The sequence below is a fragment of the Colletotrichum scovillei genome (assembly GCF_011075155.1).
Source record: "Colletotrichum scovillei strain TJNH1 chromosome Unknown Contig00011, whole genome shotgun sequence".
Classification (NCBI taxonomy): domain Eukaryota; kingdom Fungi; phylum Ascomycota; class Sordariomycetes; order Glomerellales; family Glomerellaceae; genus Colletotrichum; species Colletotrichum scovillei.
This window is the reverse complement of record NW_023336269.1, coordinates 1,782,207-1,807,924: the sequence shown is the minus strand read 5'-3', so window position 1 is coordinate 1,807,924 and position 25,718 is coordinate 1,782,207. Positions and strand designations below refer to the sequence as shown.

General features: G+C 53.6%; 5 protein-coding genes across 5 annotated transcripts; 1 reads left to right on the top strand and 4 right to left on the bottom strand.

Moving 5' to 3' along the window:
* Positions 1-35: 35 nt before the first annotated feature.
* HER10_EVM0012699 (protein kinase) lies at positions 36-6,633 on the bottom strand (the record flags this gene model as incomplete). Its single annotated transcript, XM_035482087.1, has 6 exons — positions 36-1,077; positions 1,164-1,204; positions 1,288-1,419; positions 1,585-1,718; positions 2,022-6,360; positions 6,420-6,633. The coding sequence occupies 6 exons, from the start codon at positions 6,631-6,633 to the stop codon at positions 730-732; spliced, it is 5,208 nt and encodes a 1,735-aa protein (XP_035327416.1). The 3' UTR covers positions 36-729.
* Positions 6,634-8,485: 1,852 nt separating this feature from the next.
* Positions 8,486-12,349, bottom strand: HER10_EVM0001651 (SH3 domain-containing protein). Its single transcript, XM_035482866.1, has 4 exons — positions 11,050-12,349; positions 10,914-10,997; positions 10,699-10,861; positions 8,486-10,643 (listed from the first exon to the last, which is right to left on the bottom strand). The coding sequence occupies exons 1-4, from the start codon at positions 11,199-11,201 to the stop codon at positions 9,324-9,326; spliced, it is 1,719 nt and encodes a 572-aa protein (XP_035326549.1). The 5' UTR covers positions 11,202-12,349; the 3' UTR covers positions 8,486-9,323.
* Positions 12,350-18,526: 6,177 nt separating this feature from the next.
* On the top strand, positions 18,527-19,976 carry HER10_EVM0006322 (uncharacterized protein; the record flags this gene model as incomplete). The annotated part of the gene is made up of 2 exons (XM_035475910.1): positions 18,527-18,556; positions 18,651-19,976. 2 exons carry the CDS (start codon positions 18,527-18,529, stop codon positions 19,974-19,976), a joined length of 1,356 nt encoding a protein of 451 aa, XP_035326906.1.
* A 599-nt stretch (positions 19,977-20,575) lies between these two features.
* Positions 20,576-21,934, bottom strand: HER10_EVM0012462 (serine/threonine-protein phosphatase PP2A catalytic subunit; the record flags this gene model as incomplete). The annotated part of the gene is made up of 6 exons (XM_035481857.1): positions 20,576-20,648; positions 20,706-20,778; positions 20,833-21,366; positions 21,423-21,528; positions 21,582-21,623; positions 21,776-21,934. The coding sequence occupies 6 exons, from the start codon at positions 21,932-21,934 to the stop codon at positions 20,576-20,578; spliced, it is 987 nt and encodes a 328-aa protein (XP_035327399.1).
* Positions 21,935-22,829: 895 nt separating this feature from the next.
* HER10_EVM0007588 (uncharacterized protein) lies at positions 22,830-25,586 on the bottom strand. The gene is made up of 4 exons (XM_035477141.1): positions 25,153-25,586; positions 24,861-25,080; positions 23,541-24,810; positions 22,830-23,488 (listed from the first exon to the last, which is right to left on the bottom strand). Exons 1-4 carry the CDS (start codon positions 25,363-25,365, stop codon positions 23,140-23,142), a joined length of 2,052 nt encoding a protein of 683 aa, XP_035327008.1. The 5' UTR covers positions 25,366-25,586; the 3' UTR covers positions 22,830-23,139.
* Between the last annotated feature and the right edge of the window lie 132 nt (positions 25,587-25,718).

Here is a 25,718-nt window from a genome sequence, read left to right as displayed (position 1 = left end):
GTCTTTTCTCTCCCCAGATCCAACGATCCCTTCATCCATTAGCAAAAGGGGGGAAGGTTCGTTTTCGACTCAAAATATCCCCTTTTTTTTAGTTCTCCATCAACAAAACAAACGCCAGTCCATGATATGACCCGTTTTTTTTTTCGCAACCATAGTTGAAGTTGCCTCTCTTCTCTCCCTCAAGTACATCCTTCTCTCTCAAATAAGAGGAATTCGAGTGGTTGACCCTGCCTCCAGTCGCAACCAAGACACTCAGTCCTCCATGGTAGCGTCCCCGTCCAGGTGCACACCCGCCGGGATAGTCCCCTCGGTCAACATCTTCTCCAGCCGGATAATCTCCTGCAGGCTGTCGGCCTTCTTGATCATCTCCTTCAGCCGCTCCTTCTCCTTGTCCGTGAGCTTTATCCTCGAAAGCTTCGAAGGCGCGGCGCCGCCACCGGCCGTGCCATTGGAGGCTGCGGCGGCGATGTCGAGCTGTTTGGACTTGTTGCCCATGATCTGAGAAAAAACACGCCAGAATGAGTATCGAGTAGAACGTAGAATCTGAAGGAAGGGGGAAGAAGAGGGCGTGGAACATACCTTGGCCGCCGCATCCGTAGGCTCCTCCGCCGTACCAAACAGCTCCCTCGCCTTCTCCCTCTCGGCCTCCTTGACTTTCTGGTAATCCAGGAACCGCACAGTCGGACACCTCCAGACGACCCAGTATCGGTAGTTCTAAAGTCCTCGCCGTCAGCCTTCCGCCAACCCCGTCGTGAATCCTCCCCCTTTTCTTCTGTCAAGAGATACGAGAGTGGGGTGAATCATGAAAAAGCGCACCTCCTTCTTGGTCACCGGGTTATCCACCAACACCAAATGCGTCAACCGCTTGAACCCCGCCAACACATCCAGGTCCGCGAGCTGCGCAATCTGGTTCGACGCCAGCACGAGCTGCTGCAGGTTCGGAACCGCGTTGGGGAGCGAAGTCTGTATGCTCGCGACGCGGTTGTGCGCCAGCAGCAGCGTCGAGAGGCGCGTCGAGAGCGGGAAGTTGCCCAGGACCTGGATGTCGTTGTCGGTGAAGTCGATGGAGTCGTGGGGCTGTTGTTTTGCGCAATTAGAACAAACGGTTAGCCAGAGGAACAAAAAACTCAAGGAAAGCAGAGGAGGGAAGGAGAGAAACTCACGCCTGCGACACCCAGATTCTCAATCGCCGGGATTCGATGTCCTATTCATTCCAACCGGCGCAAGACGCTATCAATTCTGGCCCTCAAAAAAGTGTAGTATCTGCTCCTTTCACACAAAACGCACCTCGGAGATCAAGCTCTCGCTCCTTGAGCGGGTTCAGGTAGGAGAGCGAGCCCTTGATGAGCTCCGCCGTGAGCCTCATCTTTGGTTTCTTTGGCTTTCGTTGGTGGTAGAAGTGCTGGTGATTTGGTTGTGCTGGGGGTTACCTCTCTCGAAAGTTCTCGGGTTCGCCGTGGGTTCAGTGGTTTTGCGACTCGGGTTTGGTCGTCAAGCTGTGTCGTCGGTCAGTTGCGCCGCCGCAATTCGCTTTTTCGTTGTCGCGTCTTGGTGTTGGTCGCGTGGGTATAATAATGGGTGGACGATTCGACGAGGCTGAAAAGTTGGCGGTCGAACAAGGCGCCCAAAATTTGCCCGCCTGATTAGAGCTGCCATCCCCGCGATGTCGTACTGTGTATTCACTTCTCAACACGGCCCATTCTCCACTACGGGTACGCCTGGCTCGTAAAGATTGATTGATCACGCACTGTGTCTTCTGTACCTTTCACCCAAGGTACGTCTCATTCTTAAGATATTCAAGTTGAATAGACATGATATTGTATTCGTCAGATAATATTTCATCAACGAGGATCCTATCATTATCAGGTGATCATTGGCAAGACTATAATTTCTTCCCCCATGTGTCATTAATCTTGTATAATGTATTCACTAGGTATCTATGTTCAAAGAACCCTCGACCAAACGCCCGAGAAGCAATCCGCTATGAAAACACAAACACCACGCCAGATCGGTCCACCGACAGCGTCATGCTATACGGGAGTTCAATCAGCGCAACATCCATAATGGAATCCAAGTGAGACCGCAGAAGCTGCTGCTGCTGAAGCGAAATCACAGTCGAGCGCGGCGGTCGCCCACCGGCCGCCGTACTCTTTCCGCTGACCGCCGCATTCGGAGCCGTTGGCGCTTGTCGTGGGATCCTCTCCGTGTTCAGCGTCATGGCCGTCGTCGGATGGGAGGCCGTGAACGTCGGCTTTGGATCCTCCCCTTGCAGCCCGCTGTAGACCACCGAACTTTCTATGCGAGACAAGTCCCAGAATCGTAACTTCTTGTCCGATCCCGCGGTGACGATGAATGCATGCCGTACGTCGCGCGAGTCCTCCGAGGCGCCTGTGCCTGCTACCATTGCACGAACACCTCGGTCCGTGTTTCCGGTACCGCTAGGCTCAATGTTGGTAGCAAATCGCCCAAGCATACCTTCAGGCTTGTCCTCGTCCACTTCCCAAGCCTCGTATCCCTTCGGGCCCTCCTTATTGCCCCCAACGCGGTAAATCTCTCTGCAGATTGTACGCTCTAGGTCCCAGACGGTGACTTCGCCCTGACCCGTTCCACCAGCGACGCAGACCCATTTGCCTCTGCCCTTGCTCGGGTGTATGCATAGCCTGTAGATAGAACTCTTGCCTGGAACGCCCCAACCCTTGAGTCTCATTCGGAACCTTAGGTCCCAAAGGTCTATGACTCCATGAGTTGTGCCTACGCATAACCAATTTCTCTTACGATCGACACAGAAACACGTAGGTGTACCATGGTGGACAGGGTTCTCCAGCGTATACAGCAGTGACATGGTCCGCAGGTCGATTCCGAGAATCCTGGAGCGATTTGTCGCCAGGAGCATCACCGAGGTGGATTCCACTTTAAAGTGCTCACACCACACTGCGTACTCGTCTTCTGGAAGCTGATACTCTCGGAGAAGACGAAGTTTCCCGTATCGCAGTGTGCCACTTGCCGAGACGGTCTCGACCTTGACAATGTGAACGCTTCCATCGCTGGCACAGCTGATGAAGCAGTGTGTGTTCTCAATGAAGCACAGCGCAAGCACCCTGGCCCCATCGGCGTGCTTATGGCTTTGCCTTGATCGGTGCGTGATGTTCTTCTCGAGACGCGCACTATCCCAGACTCTGACGGAGCCATCATCGCCTCCCGTGATGAAGAACACATGGTCTGGAGACACCACCAGACGGTTGATTGAGCCGGTGTGTTCAGCAAACGTGGCAACCATGCGTCCCTGTGGACGCCACGGCTCATCGCCTGGCTGTCCCACTGAGCGATTCGTTTTCCGACGTGTGATAGGGGTTACCATCGGTCCAAACTCGGCAATATCGTGAGGATAGTTGTCCTGGTACATGGAGTCGAGCATTTTGAGAATGCTGGGGTCGGTTCCCTCGTAGGAGTGATTGGGCCTTAGTTTCGCCACGACACTCGCAGTGCTGGTTGAACGATCCTGTAGATTTGGTCGAGCAAGAGAAGTAGGAGCAAACGGACCCTCCACTTGGCCAACAGCATTTGCTCCCGACATGCCAGTCTCCGGCACGCTCTTATTGCTGTCTTTACGGTCCAGAAGACTAAGAGCGCTGGCCTGGTGGCGAATGGCCCTCCGAGTTGCGTAAGGCTGATCATGGATAGAGGCCCCATCGTCAGTCGGGCTCCCGACCGTGAGCTTGCCCTGCCCAGTCGATGTGCGTCTCGCAGGATCGATCTCTCTCACACGAGAAACATCACGCGAAGTAGACCCCTGGTCTTCCACCACACGAGTCCGGAGACTGTTGAGAGCTGCGAACCGTCTCCTTCCTGTCGAGTCATCGATTGTCATGGAAGCATCCAGAAGGGCGTCAGCAATGGTGTACGGGCCCTTTTGGTTTGACTCGGGGGTGAATGTGGACTGTTGCAGTGGCTCCTCGTCAAAGAATACTGTCTGCGGCGTGATGCCGAGACTCTTCAAGGAGATCACTTCGTTGAGCTTAGCCGGTTCGCCGTCCATTCCATCTCGCGACTTCATTTTGCTGATTCGCCAAATGAACTCTCGCAAGACGAGGAGTTTGAACTCGTCGTCCGGCCCAAGACCAAGGTTCCGAAGGCGTCCAAGCCATAACTCGTCTTCATCGTTCCGCGAGACTTTGCTCAGGGTATCCTTAGACGACCGACTGCTGATAGTCTTGGGAAGCGATCCAAACGAAAATGACCTGAGCTGCTGCGTCAGCTTCCAGAAGACGCCTTTGTCGGTCTTGAGAGCCCAGACTAGGGCCTGATCAAATACGGCTCTCGACATTGGCCGCTTCAAAGCGTCCAACAGACTGAGCTCTGAAAACGCAGGAACCATTCCAGTCTTGAGGTAGTGCTTGACCAGGGGATATACGATGCACCTGACGTCTGCTGGAGACAAGAAACGAGTCGTCTCAGATAAGAACTCTGTCGCGGATTCCCGGATCCATTGGTTGGGGTGCATCGTAAACCGTGCAACAACCTCAATAAGTTCCCAAATCTTGGTTTTGGAAAGGAGGCCCAGCCGTGCTAGCTGTGCTAAAGAATGCAGGGCTGCTTGTACCACGAACTCCTCTGGGTCGGTAAAGGCCTGCACCATGAGCGGTAGCATGAACTCCTCGAGGCTGACGCTTCCCACCACGCTAGCTATGCTGACGATGGTTTCGAAGAAGGCACACTTGAGCATCCAGTCTCGGTCGTTTAAGTAGGTGTTCAAATGGGTTAGAAGAATGTCGTTTGCCTCTGCGGGACCAAAGAAGAGGCACAAATCGGGTACAGAAGTCAAGAACGCCCTGCGAACAGAAACGTCCGAATCTTCCACGAGTGCCTTCGTATGGAGCTCGAACATTTCGTAGAGTTCGCGTTGTGCGTCGTCGAATAGCCCATCAAAGGCAGCCTCCGCTTCGATCCCTGGCTCGAGCTCAGGATCAGCTACCGTCAGGGTTCCATCTGACTTGAGGGTTGCCGCGAGCTCCAAGTACCGAGCAGCTGTGGTCGCAAGGCTTCCGATACAAGATGCATAGGTTGCTCGTACTAGTGGGCTGGCCGGTTTCGATGGTGCAATCAAGGCACTTTGCAGTCGAGGTAAGATGTACTCGACAAAGATGTGCGAGTTGACGGGAGACACCACTCGGACTAGGTGTAACAACTGAGATATGGACCGGAGCGCTGCGATAACCACAAGTTCCGACTTATCGTTAAGAAGCGTCATGAGGTATGGCAACACGCGGTCTAGTTTAGCTTCGTCCGTGATTCTCTCGGAAAAGGCGAGCAACACATCACAGGCTCTGATCTTCGACGCCGCCCTAGCTGTATTACGGAGGGATGAGACAATCAGCGTGAGGAAGATCAAAGTCCCGTCATCTTCTGGCGGGTCGGACGACCCGGTGATGTACTGTTCATGGTTTGGTATGTTGAGGCGAACAGGAAAGTGGCCCAACCCCAGCTTTCCGGCCAGGGGCTCGGCTTGCATTGGGCGTTTGTCGTTTGGATAACCGAGGAAGTAAGATATTTTGTCAAAATCGAGGAATACGCGGTCGATACGGTCGTCCGCTTCTCCCAAGTTCCTCGTCGCACCAGATATAGGACTGTTCCCAGATGAAGGATCCGTAATCAACTCCATGTACTGGTGAAGGAAGTTGTAGAAGTACTCGGGGAAGACCTTCTTCTTCCAGAAATCCAAATATTGCTCTGCAGAGTACCGACGTTCGGGGTCAAGCTGGATCATGTGCGATATCATATCCCGCAAGTCCTTGTCCGGGATACGACTGATCTGAGAAATGACTGGGTCGTACTCGCCCTTGCGAAACTTGTACAACGAACTGAGTGTGAATATGGGCGACTCCAAGAACATCTCAGCAATGACGCAGCCGGCACTGAAGACATCCATAGCCCACGTAAGCTTCGCGTCCTTGCTGTTAACCTCCTCCGCAGCGACGAAGCGTTCGGGCGCCACATAACATGTTCGCCGCCCGGATGTGTCAAAGTAGTACGAGAAGTCGCCTGGATTGTCGTCGGGTAGCAGGATGGGCTTGAAAGGAGCGGAGAAGTCGGAGAGGTACAGCCAATTCCAAGATGTCACCAGCGTGTTCTCCGTCTTGATGTCGCCATGATAAATGTCTCGGGCATGGCAGTCGCGCAGGGCGCACAGCAGCTGGAAAGCAAGCCATTTCTTCTCGATATCCTCCAGGAATGGACGGGTGCTCATGCGATCGTAGAGGGAGTTGTAGAGGAACTGTCGGACTAGGTAGCCATTCGTTTCGGTCTCGACGATCCGGTGGAAGCCCAGCGCATTGGGCACATCGGCCAGGCCGCTACGTTGTTCTTGAGATAGTCAGTCATATGCTCAGCGGTTTCGGGAAGCAATTCAAAGACTGGCTCACTCTCTATGTCGCGTTTGTACTTCCCCAGAGGCATCGGGGTGTACGGCTTGACTAGGACTTTGACAAGAGCGACTCCATCGTGATGCCTCGCGCGTATGCTCTTCATGAAGCGCGCATTTCCGATACTCTTCTCGTACACGAGGTCAGAGAGCTCGGGTATATCGATACCCGCTGAGCCCGCGGAGGGCGTCGCCAGAGAGAAACCTTGGCCCATGGCGGGCAGAGATAGCTCAACTGCTCAGGAAGCTATGCGATTACTTGGTCGGTGTGGTGGGGAGCGGTCATGTTGGGGAAAGCAAGTCGCAAAAAGCAGTCATTTGACCTAGGTGTACCGAGAGACGGGACTCTATCTGTGGTAGAGTTCACGTTGCGTCGCGAGGCTTGACGAGTTGTTGGTAAAGATGCCTTGCAGCAGTGATGCAATCACGAGTGCATTTAGGTCACCGTCCCCAGATCGAGTAAGGTACCTGGCGCGGGCGGGACGTAGGCTGTCCACTTAAGCAATCAGTACCTTAAGGTACCTTCCCTTACGTGGTACATCGGCGTCCCGCCGCTTATAACCTCCGCACCGCGTACCCGTAAACCTGGCCCGTGCCTGCACCCCTGCCAGGCCTAAGTGGAATGATTGAAGCTCACCCGGTAGCTTGATACCATATTTATCGAAACGAGAAGTAGGTAGCTTACAAAGCTTGATCTGTATACTGTCATTCAAGCACATCAGGTATGTTAGCTCTGTCCGCGTCTACAAATGAATCAAGCAGGGCTGATGCCAAAAGCTGATCACCAGTAATGCAACCTGCAGGAGCTCTCAAAAGCTGGTGTGTCTTACCCCAGCGTCCTGACGGTATCATTGCTCAACCCATAGAAGAACCGTTTCGATTACTGATATCCCCAACTTGGTGGCTGATGTGTATACTCCATTTTAAGCACCGTATTATTACACTATCGTCTGGACTCAAGCAGGAGTGTTGCTTCTCAGAACATCAGCAGTAGCTGCCTCAGACAGGTGGGTTACACACAGCTCACTTACCGTAACATTAATCGGAAACCAGCTCACCCAAGAGAGCGATAGAGACACACACAAAACACAAGCTGCCTACATAACCGACAGCTTCCCAGCGAATCAGCACGCAAGAAGGGCGCCCAACGATCGCCAAGTTGCGAGATGGCACATGTCAAGATCTCCCCGAAGCGGAAACCTCCTCATACCTTACCGCGTAAGGTACCTAGGAGGAGCTTGAGGAAACTGACCCCTCCAAAAGACCCCCCAAACCCCCACCTTGACGCGCGCCGCAGCAGTAAGAGCATGGAAGTCGAAAGGCCACCGCCTACACCGGGAGGTAACCCGGCCGTCTCGGCGTTCCACGTCACTAGCGAAAGACAAAACCTACTTCATTCCATTCGTACGAGATAAGGTGAGAGGAAACGACAGGTCTCAGAAGCTAGAATAAAACCGCCCCTCCTCTTCGGAGGAACACCTTGGTATTGGAAAGAATAGCCCGCCGGTATTAATCCCAAGCGGAAACCCTTTCAAACACGACAAGCTGCTCATCTTGGCAGCAAACCCTTTTACTCTTCCCTTACCTCGCCCAATCCCAAGCCTATTCCATGATCCTCCCCAAACTGCGCAATCCGAAGCGAGCGAGAGGTAGGACAGTAAGAGTCATGCCCGTCCATCAAAAGTGGATGACTCTGTAGATACAGTTCGTCTGAAGAGCTACGCCATACCTACGATGCCCATGTCATCAGTGTCAAGATCTAGGTCTCAAAGTCTCATCCCACCAAACTCTCTTTCCAGCCCCAGCCTCACCGCCAAATTCCACTTTCACAAACACCTCCTCGTTGTGTCAGCATTTTCTGTGCTTCTTAACTCGCGATCTTAATCTTCCTGGTTCAGGGACTTTCCCGACGGAGCACAAGCTGAAAGAAGCTGCTCATGCGCCCGTGACCACAAGAGTTTCAGCTCCCGATGCGGATGAAACCATTCAGGGTAGCATCAGCGGCACCAATACCACACTATCATGTCTGCCTCACAACCGTCAGCTATAGCAAGAAGCATCATCAGTGTGAGAGAACTCTCTTTGGAATTTGAGCTAAGTAAATTGAGCGGCTATCCAGTAGGTTACAGGAGGAAGCCAAAGTAATATCGTCAGGCCATGTGTAGCAGGATAGGTTTCGCGCCGCAACGGCCAACGATTAAGACGAAATCCGATTCACCTCCTCAAGACCACCTGCCCAGGCTTTGTCGTTGTCCTCGCCTCCACCTAGTCGATCGGGAGTCGATGTGGTGACCAGATAATACCAAGGACGACAAGCCAGACATATCCGCTGCCGCAGGCTCAGCTCTTCTGCCCAAAAAGTCCGCCATTAAGTATGTCGCATAGGCCCTCCCCGACCTCTTACTCCACAAACATCAGTACCTCGTCACCGCACCATGGGTATATAAGTCGATTGTTCGAAATGAAAGGGGAGAGCGCATTGCGTGCGTGTTCGTCATAAAATTAAGATCGCGTATCGTTGTCTCATCAGAACCACTCGCATGGGGTGCTCGAATTGGTCTGTGAAGGCTTCCGAGTGGTCATCGTGATTCGAAGCGATGCCGCGTTGAAGAAGAAAGTTTCGTTCGTTCGTCTAGGATTGATGACATTAGGCGGGTCGTCGCAGAAATGTAGTTACTTCGTCTCTATGTGCAAAATGCCAAGGGAGTCAAGTGAACTGCGGTCGGTGGAAACGTTAAGCACGTTTCATTAAGAGTCGCTGGTCAATGTCGCCCAAGGGAAATTTCGACCTCTCTGTGAGGCCGAAGTCAATACAAGCTCGATGCCTCAACGCCGTAGCCCATGCTGAAAAGACAACTATTTTCGTTTAGGTGTATGCAAAACTCAGTAAGTTGGTCTTGCGTTTTCATGAAAAAGATGAGTGTCCTTGGTGAGCGCTGGAACCTTCTGTCGAGACATCCCCTTCAATAGTTTTCCTCCAGTGTTCCGGTAAGCAGACGCAAACGAGGGGGAAGGCCTTGATCTCGCCGCTCACGGGCGGCGAATTGTCTTGATGCCGGCCAGAAGTGTTGGAAACACCGCTGTCTCGTTGGGCCTGTCGTCGAGCTTCCCATTCATCGGCCCTCTCATCCACCAGAATACCCGTTGCCCAACCGTCATCCCAGATACCCACAATCTTGAGCATGTCGCCGCGTTCGAGAGTAAACTCATCGGGGGCACGGGGTTGATAGGCCCAGAGTGTAGCGACTCTATCGCCGGGGTGGATGTCGTCTTGAGAGTAGTAATCCTTGAAGAATGGCAGCTGCTCAGATTGCTGGCTGGCCATGCCTTGTGGAGACGACATCCCGGCGCTTGTTGGCGATTGCGGATCCGCCAGGACTGAGCTACTAGACAGAGATCCCGTCCTCCGGATGTTAGTGGGAGGGGGCCGTAGAACACCAGCTCTGGATTCCGACTCGGGGCTGTCTCCAAATTCGGATGAAGACGGATCGTCACCTCTCCTCCTGCCCGTCATATATCCTGCTGCTCCTCCAGCGGCGGCGGCCATGAGGGGGCCACTGTTGCGACTAGGCGGAACAGGAGCCGGGTCTGATGCGCTCTCCAAAGCTGACATTCGGGCGATTCGGCCGCCGGGCAAGACTTCGTAACCGCTCGTGGTCTGGGCCGGTGCTATCTTAACCGTAGACGGTCCTTGCCTAGAGGGCGACGGTTGGTTGAACACACTGCCCTTCTGGCTCCCACGTCTTCTTCTTTTGGCGAGCAAGATACATGCGAAGATGAGACCGGCAAGCAACAGGGCGCCTACCACGCTGCCGATAACGATACCAGCAATGGCACCACCTGATAGCCCTTTGGATGCAGCTGCCGTATTTGACGGGGTCGGGGTCGCCGTTGCCGTTGGGGGTGCGAAGGTCATGGTAGGGAAAATGGAGGGTAGCGTGACTCCGGCACAACGCTGGTCGATGTTCGCGTTGTAGCAGCATGTGTCAGTAGAGTTAATACCACCAGATGCGCAATAGGAGCACAATCCCACGGTGCTGTTGCCGTATCCACAGTTCTCCTTTTCGTTGGCGATGCCTTGAATGCAGTTGGAAGATGACAGAGAGCCGGCAGGCAGAGCGCAGTTGGTAAAGTCTGCTCGAATTTGATTGACGAGATTGCTGCCCGGATTGCCGCAGAGACTGCTGTCCGAGGTGAGCAGAGCCTCACTTTGTGCGAATTCGGCCTTTGATTCACGTTAGCAACTGTCGCAACTGCTGCCAGTTCCATGAGTCACTTACACAAGTGTCGGCGCACACGGGTCGTGAGTTGGATGCAGTCAAATTGCATGCGTCGATCGAATTCTGAACAATTGAGTTGCAGACAACTGTAGCCGTGAAACGTGCATATAGCTCGTCCGGGTTGGTAAGATTGACATTGCTACAGCCAAGTAGTGTTTGATACCTGGTTACGTGTGAGCAAAAGCGTTTACGAAATCGCCGACGGATGAGCTCACTTCTCCCGCACGTATGTTGTCTCAAGATAAGACGACATCTGCTGATCAAATGTTTCTCTGCTGGACACATATTGAAGGAAGGGGCTATTGAGGATGGTCAGTATAGGTCACGGCGATTAGTGATTACACAACGTACAAAATCCCCGCCACAAAGCCTGTAGTCGAAACGGATGCTGATTGAAAAGCTGAACATGTCGTCGAGCCCTGCAGAGAAATACAGCTTGACTGCGCCGAAACCACTGCCGCGGACAGCACTGACGAAAGTGCCGCTCTCGCTATTTGACCCATCACTCTTCCTCTGCCTGTAGGCTTTCCTTTACCGGTGGTTGAAATTGTCGTTCCGTAACTCGTGGCCACCAGCTTGGAAGGCTCGATTTGAAGTCGTTGGTCAGAGAAGGATCCCGTTCATGACTATCTTTCCAAAAATTTCACAGATCGTCGTCCCGAAGGAAATTCTTGGCGGGCCGAACGGGAGATCGTCGTGAATGTTTGACAACTAAAGTAAAGAGTGCTTGTGGCTCTGAGAGATGCTGGACGAGTGATAGTCGTAACCAAAAAGGATTCGGGCAGTCGTTCAATTGATTTTGTAAAGAGGCCGAATCGTTTACACTGAGCTGTTGTTGTTGTTGTTGTTGTTGTTTTGTTGTCGTCGGGAAAAAGAGGCGAAACGGCGGGTAGGTGGTTGATCAACTGGTGTCAATTGAGAAAATAGCTCCAGGTGGGGGCCGAGGAAGGTGAGAGACTGTCGAATGCTCGGGAATTCGGGTCGCGATTAACTTATTGACATGGAAATCGGATCGAGATTTCGTCGCAGGAAGGAGGTTGACCAAGGGATTCAGAAATAGGTACTCGGGGAACTGCACCACTAGGTTGGTGGGTTGCGAGAGGTAAGAGGCTGAACGAGAGTAAGTAAGTGAAGGCGAACAAAGGTTGATTGACGATATTCGGGTAGGAATACAATTAGGAGGATGCAGTTAAGATCCGAGACTTGTAAGGAAATTCGACGTGTCACGGTCGGGCTCGTCGAGGCGAGAGAAGAAGGGAAAGGCGATGATGGTGTTTTGAGGCGGGACGAAGCTCGCAACCACACAAACACACACACTCACGCGCAGGAGGGAAAGGGAAGGGGAGGCAAGAGGAGCACTCTGCGGCAGGTACGGGAGGACCTTGGGGAAAATAGGGAAATTTTGGAAGGCAGCAAGCAGCGCGAGGGACATGGGATGGGCACATGGGCACAGCCGATTATCAGAGGTGCGGTGGAAGGTACCCTCTCAAGTCTTCCCACGCTTCCTTCCCTCAGGTTGACCCCGGGCCGGGACCTGGGCGGTGGACCATGGACCAGGCCCTGAATGGCGACGGCACGCGGCGGGAAGGTGCAACTAAGAGGTTTGGAGGTGTGGACTTTCTTCTCTGGTAAGGATGGAAGTTCTTTCTGGACGCGAACTGGGGCCATATGAACATGGGACATGGGACATGGATGTAAGGAGGCTGGGGCCCTTGCCTTCTTTGGGTCGTTGCGAAGAGACTCTCACTCTCAGAAGGAAAAGGAAAGAGGTGAAAGCGCACCAGCAGAAAAGAAAGTTGCCCACCTCACGGCCATCACCCATCTGCAGGAAAGCCATCCGCGCGACTTTCTCTCCAATGAGAAAGAGAGACTACCAGAGACCCGCCAGCTGTGGTCGATGTGAGTGGCTGCGCTACCCAAGAGGCACAGAGGCTACTCCAGTCTGGCCCCCCATCTGTGTGGGCAGCCGCTCAAAAACTTGGGTACATGCTATGTATTCCGCATGTAGGTGCTGCAAGTTGTAACTGGAAAGGTAAAGAAAGTTGACGGTAGGAACAACCGGTACGTACTGCCCCCCTCGTACCTGGCAACGTACCAGCTACCCCTGCTCTTTACAAGAACTTGGGAAGCAACGGCCACCGGAATTGTCAGAAACAGGCAAGGCGTCTTGAGCATTCAAAATTGGTGGAGCAGGGGAGCAACTAGGAGCTGACAGGGGTGTCTCAGGGTCTCCCCTCGTCGGCCATGGATCAAACTGCCAACACTCTTCCAATTCACTCCAGGTCCTGGCCGTCCAGTCCTCTCTTACCTATTGTTGGTTTGTACTCCGTTTTCTCCCCATTCGAATCCATCCCCTCCCGTCGCTATGGATATATCCCATTTGCATAAACCACAATAAACCCCTTCATCGCAGCCGTGGGCCGTGGCCTCCAGCAGGAACTTCCCCCTTTCATGGGCATACGGGGTACTGCGTAGACTGCGTAGACAAGGCCTGTACTCCGTAGTTCGGCTCGTCAACTTAACGTCAAGGCTGTCACCGTTGTTTTTGATCATCATCTGCTCGGAACATTTCCTAACAATGTCCCGTCTCGAGTACTTGGAATCCAAGCGCCTCGACGCCGGCAGATTCAACGGATACATCTGGAGAGACGGGAGGACGGTTGGTCACCTACCGTTTCTTTCCGCCTCCTTTTCATTTCCTAAGCTTCACTCTCAGAGACACTCAATCCTAGGGCACCAAGCCATCCTACCATTCGTTTCTATTTTCAAACATCCACTGCTCACGTCTACGTTGTATTTACGGCGTCACGACACCAATGTGTTGGCAATGTGGGCAATGAAAACAAACACCACCTGAAGATGATGAGGAAGACTGGGAACATGAAAGGAATAGCTTCCGCCATGAAGGGACCATCCCTCTTTCCCCGGCTTTGTCAGGCCAGTGCGGCAATGGCGGGAAATCAGCCGTCGGCAACACGTCCTCCTCGACGTTGATCAATCTTCACACCACACGATCTTCCTTGTCGAAGCTTTATTATCGCGATGGTTGGCCCGTTCGTGCCATTCGCTGCCATCCCATCTTCGATAATGGCTCTGATGGTAGGTCTAGCCAAATCGCTCAGCATGTCAACAACAAGACTGAAGAAACCCATCAACTACAAACGCTCGTGACAGCGTCGGCAAGGGAGAGCCATGTCTCGAGAAACCATGTGCCGATACACGCTTGTTGGCAGACTGTCTCACGGCTATCGACTCGTGTTTCAACCCACTTTGCGCTACACACTCAGTTCCTCAGCTTCTTCAAGACACCTCGCAGGCTCACAGTCAGTACGGATACGAATACCTACACGCTGTCCAAGCCGTTTCCCCTCATCCATCCGTTGTGATCTTGATGCATTTCCTGGGTACGGCCGGCACCCTCCCCGTCCGAACACGGTTCACAAGACGGTTGTGGGCGACAGCTCGCAAACTGGCCGGTGCAGGACGGACGAAATCGGCAAGGTGGACAACTGCATCCACCAGAGAACGATCAATTAGGAAACGGACAACAATGTGCACAACGAGACTGATTATGTTCGCACGGCGACTGGGCGTCGGTGTGGTGGCTTTCTCACCACCAGGCTTGTGCAGGTACATGTGTCCGCAGAGTCACACTGCAGCAGCGCGGCTGTGGCGCGGCGCAACACACTGGTTGCTTCTCACAGACTGCAGTCATGACCATGACATTGCCATTGCCATTCAAGTTCCAACAAGACAATGACGCGAGTGTCAAACTACGGGCTTCCATCATCGTCAGCCCAAAAACAGAGCTCCATAAGCTAACTGAGCATAAACATGGTATCCATTCAGCGAAGAAACATCCACAAACTGCCGAATAGACTCGAGGGGCAACCAAGGCGGTTGACAAAGCGGAGTACTAGGCGAAATTACCACGACTTCGCGCATGTCTCAACCCAGCGATACTGTGCTCTGATTGGCGAGGCTCACAATGCTTCAGGATTACAACAGGGGTTGCGAATACAGTGGGGGAAATGCAGCGCAACTCCATGGCTCCCTGACCCAGAAACCGCGTCGGCTACTGGCGATACCAGCGTTTGTGAAATGAAAGATGGACCCAGCGTTGCCTCTACCTTGCGTGGCACGGACAAGGCCTAGCCACTTCGTCGGATTGTTCCCAAGGATGAACGCGCCGTTTGGATGATCTACCCAATGACAGCTCGCCTTCATTCCAACCCCATCATATCTCAATTGGGTCGCCAGTCAGCAGCGCCGAGTTCTCGACTTGAGCGTTCGAAACTTCGAGTGTGAATTGTCCAACACTCGAGTCCGATGATAATGCCGATCCTTATCGTGCCTCTCGCCGGACCATCTGCGGGATTCCGTATCCGTAGACCAAGCTTTCGGCCGTTTGTTCACCACGCGGCCAGCCGCTCCCGCTGTCACGGAGAACTCACTCAACCCTAAATCGAAGCACGTGCAATGATCAACAAACAAAAATAGAATTCGCGTGGGATGAGTGAGAAACATCGCAAATCGTCGAGCTTGAGGATCTTTACAAGCTCGTCCCATTTTCACTGCCAATCGCTTGTTACCATACACGTCAGCAGACCATGGAACAGTTCGGATCCGAGGTCAAATCCCGACTCCGGGTAAGCACGCTGAAAGTCTATATTCATACGTCTCGCGGCTATGAGGCACAGCAGGCTGGGTTGTGCGTAAGGAGTTCCTCGCCGTCTATCCTCAGCTGTGACGACAGTCCTATCTTTCCTGTTGAGTGCCCGCGGTGCTGTGGGTGAATATGATCCCTTGCATCGACATTTCCGTGCTTGGCAGTCACATACGGATTGTCCGCGCATACTGCCTCAGTCCAGGTTCAATCGGGCGCGACACCTCCAGATCTTTGCCACAGTTTGGACCACTCTTTCATATCTTGAGACACCGGCGCCACGCAATATGGTTTATCTTGCACGTCGTGGGAAGTAGAAGGATCCGAGCGTGCATGTTGCCGCTGAGTCTGAGGCTACAACGCCCTACCATTGGCTTTGTGTTGGCTTGTCGTCGAAAGCTACCAGCTACCATGCTTCCTTCTTCAAAAACGTGGCAAGCATTTGCCCCATCGAACTATAAAACCTATCCACACGTTCAACAAAGATCAACAAAGAAACGTTTCTGACTTGAGACCGTTGCTCACCACGCTACTGCACATAACGGCGTTCGAGTGACTAGGTATCTCTTAAGTACCCAGTACACTTTACAGCTCAGAGTGTCTTGATTGCCGTGTCGAAGGAAAATTACAAAGGAAGCGGCTCCGTCGTCAAATCGAGGAACGGCGGCCGTCGGCAACTACTCGCGGAGCTGCGTCTGAGAGACGACATGCAGCAATCAATCTTCGATTACTGCGGTCTCGCCGTTATTGCCTTTTATGCGGCGAAACGGTGGTGTCACATCGGTTGAAAAACTACGGCTGACACAGCTACGACTAAATCATAGCAAGTCCATGCTAATCGAATAGACGCATAACTCCGGATACTACTACTTCGGATTCATCACTCGGGGGAAATTGTCCCTATGCCTCGAGGAATACGTTGCCTGATTGGCCTATAGTCCAAGAAAGCTTGAACATTGTGCTTCAATCGGTAGATGATCCTAGATGATCTAACGTCTGACATTCGGGTCTGTTAATGACATTGCAGTAAGGCACTCCTTCCCGATTGTGTGGTTGCAGCAATACAGTAAAGCGGCGTTGTCGCAACGTCAATATGCGTCAAACCCCCATGGGTGACGGTCATATCAACAGACACGTTTGAGAGGTCATCAACGTAGTTTTGCGTTCTCTGAACAGTACGTCTTCTCCAAGTCTTTTGTCACCTCGAAGAAGATTTTACAGCGTTGGAAATTATCTCCATCCCGTCCAATGTCGATACGAGAGAATAATTCACATGGACATGATCTCACGCAGTCTAATCAAGCCTCACAGCCATGTTGGTTTTCAAACGATACCTATCACCTGTGCCAGCTTCGAATTCTCTTCTATGTCATAGAACTCTTCAGCACAGCCCTAATGGGAAGAATTCGTTGCGCAAGAGGTGTTAAGCTCAAGTGTCCATGGCCACACACTACATCGAGGTTTGACGATGAGTTGTGCATCGCCGGGTCCGCTCAGCATCACGAGTCTTGGACGAGAAAGCTTAAGTGTCTGGCCGTTTGACTCGACGAGGTTATACCACCGAGCTGCATGTTGGCTTCAATGTCTGTCGAGCCCATGGTCCTTCAGTAGCGTCATCTGACCTTCCAAGGGGCTACAGAGACATTCACTTTGGCATCGATATCCTCTTCAAGAGCGCCGCATTGAAAACTGGACACGCCTAACCGAATCGCCGGACGCATCTTGATGACACCCATCAACAACAAAAAGCTCGCCCATGCCATTTATTCCAATAATGGTATTTCAACACGGTCAGCTGTGAGTCACATTGTTCATAAAATGCATACGGGCGAAGGAAGACCAACACGAGCATTCATCGCCAGACTTGCGCTTGTTCAGTGTTCTAGCAAATTACTGTCAAGAAACTCTGGATTCGACATCGCTCATGAAGAGAGATTCACGAGCCGTTATTTCCGACAACTATACACACAAAGTCGAAGTCCGGTCAGCACCGGTCCCTCACTTCCAAGGTCCGTGAGCGTGGCTCCCCAGCCATCAACATCGCTCGTTGCGGGACTAACGGCCGCGCACGTCCAAGAGGGATGCGGACCACCGACGTTGACTGTCCCAGGTAGACCGGCAAGGGACCGATGGGAAACATGTTTCTGCACCGCAGCCCTACTGTGCAATGACATGCCCCCTTCCTCTTTCCCCGATCTATAGTCCCCGGCGATGAGATGGGGGCAAACACCTACAGCCTTGCTTTGCATTAGTTTGACTGGGGCTGAGTTGTCTCGCAAGTTTCCGACGTGTGCGAGCTCCTTCTCTGTTCTCAAGCATCCGAGCCTACAGAGATCTTACATGTTGCGTGCCGCGTGCCGCCGCAAGCGTGAAGCGGACGCGATGATCTTGAGGGGCAAGGCTCTACTTCTTGGGCTCGCCATTCGCTTCTCGGGTCGATCCTACGACTTCAAGCACGATGGGTCATAGAGGGTGAATTTGAGGAAGAGACTGGCTACTACAATTAAGGAAGAGGAGGAGAGTTTGGGGTATGAGAGGCAATATACTGACTGTCATCTCGTTTCCTCACAACGCCATTCTATCTATGAGACGAACTCCCACCACTCGTCACTCTCGCTCATTCTTCGAGAACACCAGAAAAGACCGCACAAACTCGTCAGCGAGAGCCAATACGGCCCTCTCTCACTCTCAGCTCTTCTCAGCTCTTGCCACAGGCTGAAACCCGCATCCGCCTTTACCTTTGCCTCGCCCGTCACTCTCACTTCCCCCATGTCCGTGCCGAATAGCTCCCATGGACCAACGCACACTTCGCCGACGCTAAGGAAGAACGCACTCGAAGCTCAGACGAACGTGTTTCCGTACGGCAAACACGATGATAAAGAATTGCTCTTACCCCGGTCTTTTCCAAGAAACTAGTCGTACGCAATGGATGGAGAGAGAGGATTCCTTCCTCTCTTTTGACTTACATTCGGGGTGGCTTTTACGTCTGGTTGAGACTCATAGCACGAGCATGAGCATGAGCACTGGCTGCCAAGCATCCTCGACTGTCCAGCTCACTGAGCCTCCTCCTCTCCGACTGTAGATGTTTTGCAGGTGCTGCTTGGCTTGCCGGCAGCTTCAAGCCTGCGAATAGTTACTAGTCCTGACAGGCACTTTGCCAGGATGGCGGCACTCATACCCATTGGGGCACCGGTTCGTCAAACCCCTATTCACTCCCCCCTTCCTGTTCCAGCATGGCAAAAGAAGATCCCATGACTAACATCGTGAATTCCTTTTCCCCTATCAGCTGCCTCTGTATGGACCTCCTTACCCCCCACAAGTGGCCGCCCTGGGTCTCATCCCAGACGTGAGGGTGGACGTCCCAATCTGCATCATCCTCATCATCTTCTTCTTCGCCGCCGCCCTCCTCAACGGCGTAATCTTCCTCCGAAACAATGCCCGGGGCCACAAGTTCCTCCCCTCAGGCGTTCTCGTCGGCTTCTGCCTCACCCGCATCATCGCCCTCTCCCTCCGCATCGCCTGGGCCACCCAGCCCTGGAACGTCTCCCTCAACATCGCGGCCGCCGTCTTCGCCGCAGCAGGCGTCGTCCTCCTCTTCGTCCTCAACCTCCTCTTCACCCACCGCCTCCTCCGCGGCCTCCACCCCAACATTGGCTGGCTGCCCGCCGTCAACGTCTTCTTCCTCTTCACCTACTTCCTCATCTTCGTCTGCCTCGTCTGCGCCATCACCGCCCTCGTCGTCAGCTTCTACACCCTGGACCCGGTAAGCCTCTACGACTGCCGCGTCGTCCAGCTCTTCACCTCCACCACACTAGCCCTCATCGCCTTCCTCCCCATCCCCATCCTCCTCTTCGCCGCCTTCTACCCCGGTCTCCGCCGCCCCGAACCCTTCGGCTACGGCTCCCTCACCACCAAAATCATCCTCGTCCTCACCGCCGCGACCCTCATGACCATCGGCGCCGCCTACCGCTGCGCCGTAAACTACGCCGTCCGCCCCGTCCTCTTCCCCGGCTGGTGGCACCACAAAGCCTGCTACTACATCTTCAACTACGACCTCGAGCTCGTCGTCATCTTCCTCTACGCCCTCTTCCGCTTCGACCTCCGCTTCCACGTCCCCGACGGCGCCTGCAAGCCGGGCCACTACGCAAAGGGCCAGCACGCCTACAAACGCGTCAGCACCCTCACCGTCCGCGAGAGATTCCGCCGCGGCCGCAGCGGTCGCCACGGAGGGCGCCACGGCGTCATCAGCTCCTTCTCAAGACGCACCACGACGGCGGTGCGAGGACGAGCCTCGTCTCGCACGGAGTACTTCACCCCGAGCGGCTACCTCGCCACCGACTACACTCGGAGCAGCTACTTTACAGGATCCGGGGACAGCCGAAGCGGCTACTTTGGCGGGACGCGCTCGTCGGGCAGCAGTCGGTCCGAGGAGATTAGCAACGAGATCAACACGGGTATAGGCGGTCTAGGTATCGGGGGAAGGAGGAGAGAGATCTTCCGAGAGCGTGTGGTCGTCGAGAAGAAGGTGAGAAGGGGTCGACCGACAAGGAGGAAGACGAGCGAGGAGAGGAGGCGAAGTCATGAACGTCGGCGTCGGCGGCATAGGAGGTGAAGAAGAATCATAGGGTTTAACGTTATGTCCGACATATGGTCCAGGAGAGATAATGTGTGATGATGACGATGCATATTTGGGAGGTTCCAAATACGGACCTACAGGCGCAAGGCGATCATTTATCGTGTACTTGAATAAAATACTAGTTTGGAAGCTCACCTTGAAGCATTGGCCTGCGACTTGATAGTATCCATGCGTGGCAGATCAGGGGGTAAAACGGAAATTGGAACATCAGCTTGTCATTAACATCGACACCTTCTTTGTTGCCGGCGGTCTATGATGAGTATCTAACGTGATGACAGAGGAAAGCGTCCAGGATACACCAGGAACCTTAATGATAAGGAACTCTCGCGCTCCTAATTGAGCGTCCTGGGGCCATTCTGTATCTCTCTCGCTCTATATCATATTGCTCAACGCAGGATCTCTCTTTCTTGGGAGTACATTGGTTCTCTTGGCTTTTGTTGTAATCTTACAAGATTAGACGCCCCTAAAACACCAATGCAAGTTGAGCATGCACGCCCCCATCTCTTCGAATTCCGTCCATGGATGACATCCAGATCGATCTGAACGACGGACGGTAAGGGTATCGGATAGGTTGATCAGAGGAAGTAGTCGGGTGTGCGTCTCGAGACCATCGGCTCGCCGGCTCTGGGGCAAGGATCGAATTGCAGGCTGCGTATGGTTAGTATATGCTCGTCGACAGCACGTTGGTGAGAAGTGTGTGCTTACAAAGTGTACTTAAGATGTTCGTCAATTTCCATGATCGCCGCCTGGTTACCGCATCTGTAACAATAGTTGGGTGCTGGCTCGGTTAGTCATGATTCTCCAGCCCATCGCATCAAGAAGCTCCGCTTACCAGAGAAAATCGTCACGACGTTTCTGTCTTGAGACCAATTGTAGCCCTCCATCACCAGTTGATGAGCACGCGCAATAAGCGTCAGACCGTTGTTGTGGTTGAAAGCCTCGGAGATGTCCTGACCGAACGTATAACCGGCACCACGGGGTGATATCCCCCAGCCGCAGCGGTCATCCGGGTCGGACCAAAGGAGGTCGCACATGGGGCCCTCGTGGGGCACCTCCTGGATTCTGTCGAGAGCTCTGATATTGTCCAGGGTGTCGATACTAGGAGACAGACCACCGTGCAAACAGAAGATCTGGTTGTCGATGAGGGCGGTAAGGGGGAGGTAGTCGAAGAGGTCGGTGAAGTACTTCCAGACGTTGGCGTTGCCGTATTTTCTGAGGCACTCGTCGTAGAAACCGTAGACTTGGGTAATCTGGCGGGACTCGTGGTTGCCACGCAGGATGGTGATGCGCTGAGGGTATCGGATCTTTAGGGCGACGAGGAGAGTCACGGTCTCGACGGAGTAGTAACCACGGTCGACGTAGTCACCTAGTAAGGTAAGTGTCTATCCAAGAGAGTGCGAGGACATGATATGGTCAATATACCCATGAAGAGGTAGTTGGTGTCGGGGTTCGGACCGCCAATCTTGAACAACTCCATAAGATCGTGAAATTGGCCGTGGATATCACCGCACACTGTCACCGGGCATTTCTGAATGAGGGGGGTCAGCTTGAATCGCTTGCCCTGCGATCGGGGATACATACGACGGGCTGCACATTGGATTCGTCCTGCAGGACTTCCCGCGCCTGTTGATGGACGTTAGCGAGGCGTTCCTAGGGGTCACGCGAGAGGGGTGATTCGAGATGAGGGGAGGGGAGGCCGAATGGCGAACCGCAGCTGTGACGCTGTGGGAAACGCGCATCACGACCTTCATCATCGCTGGGGACGGAAGGCTTACCTTCTCGCAGAGTCTCTGGACGTCGGCCTCAACGAGCTGCTTGCAGCTCATGAGGCTCTCGATCCAACCATCTAAAGTAGGGATCGTGGTGGGCTCGAGGTTCTGGGTGGAAGGCAGATCGGCGGGGACACGGCCGACGTCCTCCATGTTCGTATCCATGCTGAAAGTCGTCTAATCGATTGAAATGCTTGGGATGTTGATAGATGACTCGATCGCACGAAGGCTGGGTCGTGGAGAGCAAAGAAGGCAGCGTCGTCGGGGTCGTCGAGTTAGGTTGGGGATGACGTTGTTTTCAGCAGCCGGTCGCGGTATTCAGATTGGCACAGCACCTCAATCGTAGCGTGGGGCTGGCGGCGAATCGTCACAGGCGGTCAGAGCTTCGTCTGAGGCCAGATAAGGAGGACGCGATCGAGTGTTTTGGGCGAGGGAGAGAAACACAACGTTGGAAGTGTTCGCGCAGGGTGGGGTTGGAAGGGATTATGTTCTCTGGATGCTGTGATGAGAACGGGGAAAGACGTCGACGTTGGGCACTGGGGATTTTTGCGATGTGGAAGGTGGTGCTCTAGTGCTGGGTGCAGGTGCGGCGGGCGTGGTGTGGTGCTTGCTGGTTGCAGCAAGACCAGCAGACTGGGGCAGGAGGGGGATTGAGAGATACACCACCACACTGGATGGGACTTTCCTGAGCCCCCAGACAAGAAACACACCCGAGCCATGAGGCAGGAGACAAATGCCTCCCATTGGGTGACACCTCCTGGCCTAGACTCGCTTAATCCAATACACTGCACTAACGTAAGCCTCGTCACGGCTGCGTCTACTCCTTTGATGCATCAGCCTCGACATGAAGGTAAAGCCCTATAGGTAGGTATGTACCTAGGTAATACGGATACCTGGGCGGCCAAAGTAAGGCATCTCAATCTAAATATCTTAAGAAGAGAGTAGACACACTGAGCATCATGTCATTGATCGTTCCACGAAACTCTGCTTTCCCTAGTTGCCTTTGTCACACTGGTTGCTCCCCGTTTTTCCCATCAGTGAATTTCGATATAGGTCACTGGTCCTATGGCTACTTATTTCCCTATTTAGGTAACAAACGTCGTCGCAAGTAAACAGGCCAGGGGCCAAACAAGCCTCAAGTGGCCCAAAATACCTGTGCACATGCCAGTGGCCGCGGCACTTCCGTCATTTCGTCCTCAATGTCTCGGTATCATTTGCTTGACCGCGGACTAAACACAACCCGCAATCTTCAGCCCTTCCATTCATTGCCCATTACCATTACCATTGCCATTACTCAAGGCCCGTCAACACCGTCTCGCGCATGCCTATTGTAGACGTCGCAGGGTCTCGGTATACTCAGTCTTTGACAACTACGATAGCCCGAGACCAACGGGGCTAGTGATACCCGACGAGTGCTCCAAATCACGTCCGACCAGTGTGCGGAAATCGAGCTGCACCTCGTTCAACATCTTTGCGTGCTCGTGGGCACGCTCCATGCATTCGTTCCAGACCTTTCCGCCGCGCTCTGTTCCACTGAGCTGTCGCGCGAGGATGCCGTTGAAAGTCTCCACCTCTTCCTTGGCCCATTTGACGCAGGCGCTCATCATCGGCGGAGGGAAACATGAGTGAAAGCAGCTCACGGTGTTGCGGATCAGAGAGAAGTAAACAAACGAGAGCTCCCAGATGTACAGGTGCAAATCACCCTGGAAGATGCATTGTCTGAAAGGGGGTTAGCCAAATCCAAAAGGATACGTAGCATCGCCAATCTCACCTCGATCGCTTTGTGATAATATCATGTCTGGCGACCAGATATGCCTCGCGAGCCCTGTCTTCGTAGCCAAGCCTGGCCAACCAACTAATGTTACGCTTGTTCTTGGTAGGCGCCGTGTGTGTCGTCTCGAGCTCGCGAATGATCATGCCCGCCAACTTGGCACATCTTTCTTCGACCTTGAAGCTGATGAAGTCCTGCGCCACCGCATTGTTCTTCAGGCCTCGAGCGAGATTCTTCAGCTTCTCGACGCGGTCAACTGCTGGCTCGAAGCTCTGTAAGGCAATGTCAATATCGAGCTCGTCCATCTGGCTTTCGACCCATCGTAGATTTTGCTGCTTTCCATCAACGTCGATGAGCATGTCCTTGATGTCAGACAATGTTTCCAGAAGCTCAGTCTTCTGCAGCAGGCCGGGGTCACGGGACGCAAAGTAGTTGATCGTCTCCTTGGCCTTGTTGTTGGCCTCCAGTTCTGACTGTCGCTCTTTGCGCAACTCTTCCACTGCTTTGCGGATGTTGAGAAGCAGACTGTTCTTCTCCGTGTCCTCTGGCTTTTCGGTTCGATAGATGACAGATTCCTGGCCGACGCCTCTGACCATGACAGCATCTGCCAATTTGTTTCTCGTCGTTGAGCCATCGCCGGGCCCGGCCATGTCAACAACCTCAATATCAAGCAGCGGCCAGCAACGATCTGCGACCAGCTTCACCAAGGGGCCTTGAGCTTCGCGAGGCGGGACATCGGCTTTTCTCTTCTTGCGAGATGCAATAAGCAAATGGTCGCTGAGTAGGAATATCTGCATCGCTCGTCGAGACTCGTATGTGGCGTTGTCCAGCTCAATCCAAGCTCCTGCATTCTGGATGACGTGGCGCCGGGCAGAATTGGGCAGGAACTTTTGGGAACCCTCGACATTCTTGTATAGTGCCTGCATCTGCGAGTTCCAAAGGGCGCTTCGGTCTGCGACCGAGCTTCGCTTGTCCCTCTTGCTCAGGCCTGTCGAGAGTTCGCCCCCAAGGCTTGAAGACTCATTGTTTCCGTTGTTTGAGGCCTGGCGAAGCGCTGTTGTATTCACCTTGAGGTCCGTCATCAGGTTCTTCAACGCTCGCATCTCGCCCTTGAGCTTCTCGGCCTCTTTGCTAATCTTGATGAACTGGGTACGGTTCTGCATGACATTCTGCTGCAAGTCTGCATTGGCCCGGCCCTTGAGATTGCGTAGGTTATCCTCAAATTCTCGGATCTGGTCTTCGTCCGCTTCGCTGAGCAATGTCGCAACATCTAGAACTGCGTGAGTTACATGCTATGAACTAAAGAGGTCCATTACTCACATTGGTCTGGTACCAACCCGGGGTCTCGCAATGCCTTTATATCGACAATCGGCGCTGGTGCTGTGCCGCCACGGCTGGGAGGGGGCTGTGCTGCTCTTCGCTGGCGGGACTCGTACTTGTCGAGGGATGGCATAGACGGTACCGGCGGGTTATTCACGTCGAAGTCGTTCGGCAGGGTGTTAAACCGCGTCGAGTATCGTCGCTTAACCAAGTCCGAGGTCTATTGATTCTCCCATCAGCTACCAATACCCTCAAATTGACTCTCCAGTCAGCCCTTGCTGAGGGTGCTTACCTTTCCACCTCCAGCTTGTGGCGGCGGGCGAAGCCGAGGCTGGACCGGCGGAGGACCTGCATCTGCCATCGGTCTTGAGCCGGGAGGCCGTACTGGGCCAGATCCATCTTGTAGAATGGGCTCTGAGATCTGGCGAGGTGCGCTGATCTGTGGACGGCCCTTTCTCTTTCCACTTCGGAGCGAGATCTTGCTGCGCTCCCGATCTTCCGACATGGCGGGCGGTTGAGTTGGTGTTACGTGCTGAAGGGCACGTATCTAGTAGCAATTATTGTGCATAGAGAGACGAATGTATGTGGGTAGAAAGAGCGAGGACAAAGCCCCTTTGGTGAAGCCGCAGATCAAGTCGGATGGATGTTGTTTCATGCACCGTCTGTCGCCCGCGGAGTGGGAAGCTGCCGTGCTGTGGTGGCCATTGAGAGGACAAGACCCCTGCCAGTTAGATATTAAGATGGACGTGGAGTCCCAAGTCGTTGTGGCACGCAGCACTTATCCCTCTACGTAATCTGGAAGGCGGGCACCTAACCTCATCGTCCAGTGGGCAATAGTGGCCTCTTGGTGGGTGCTGC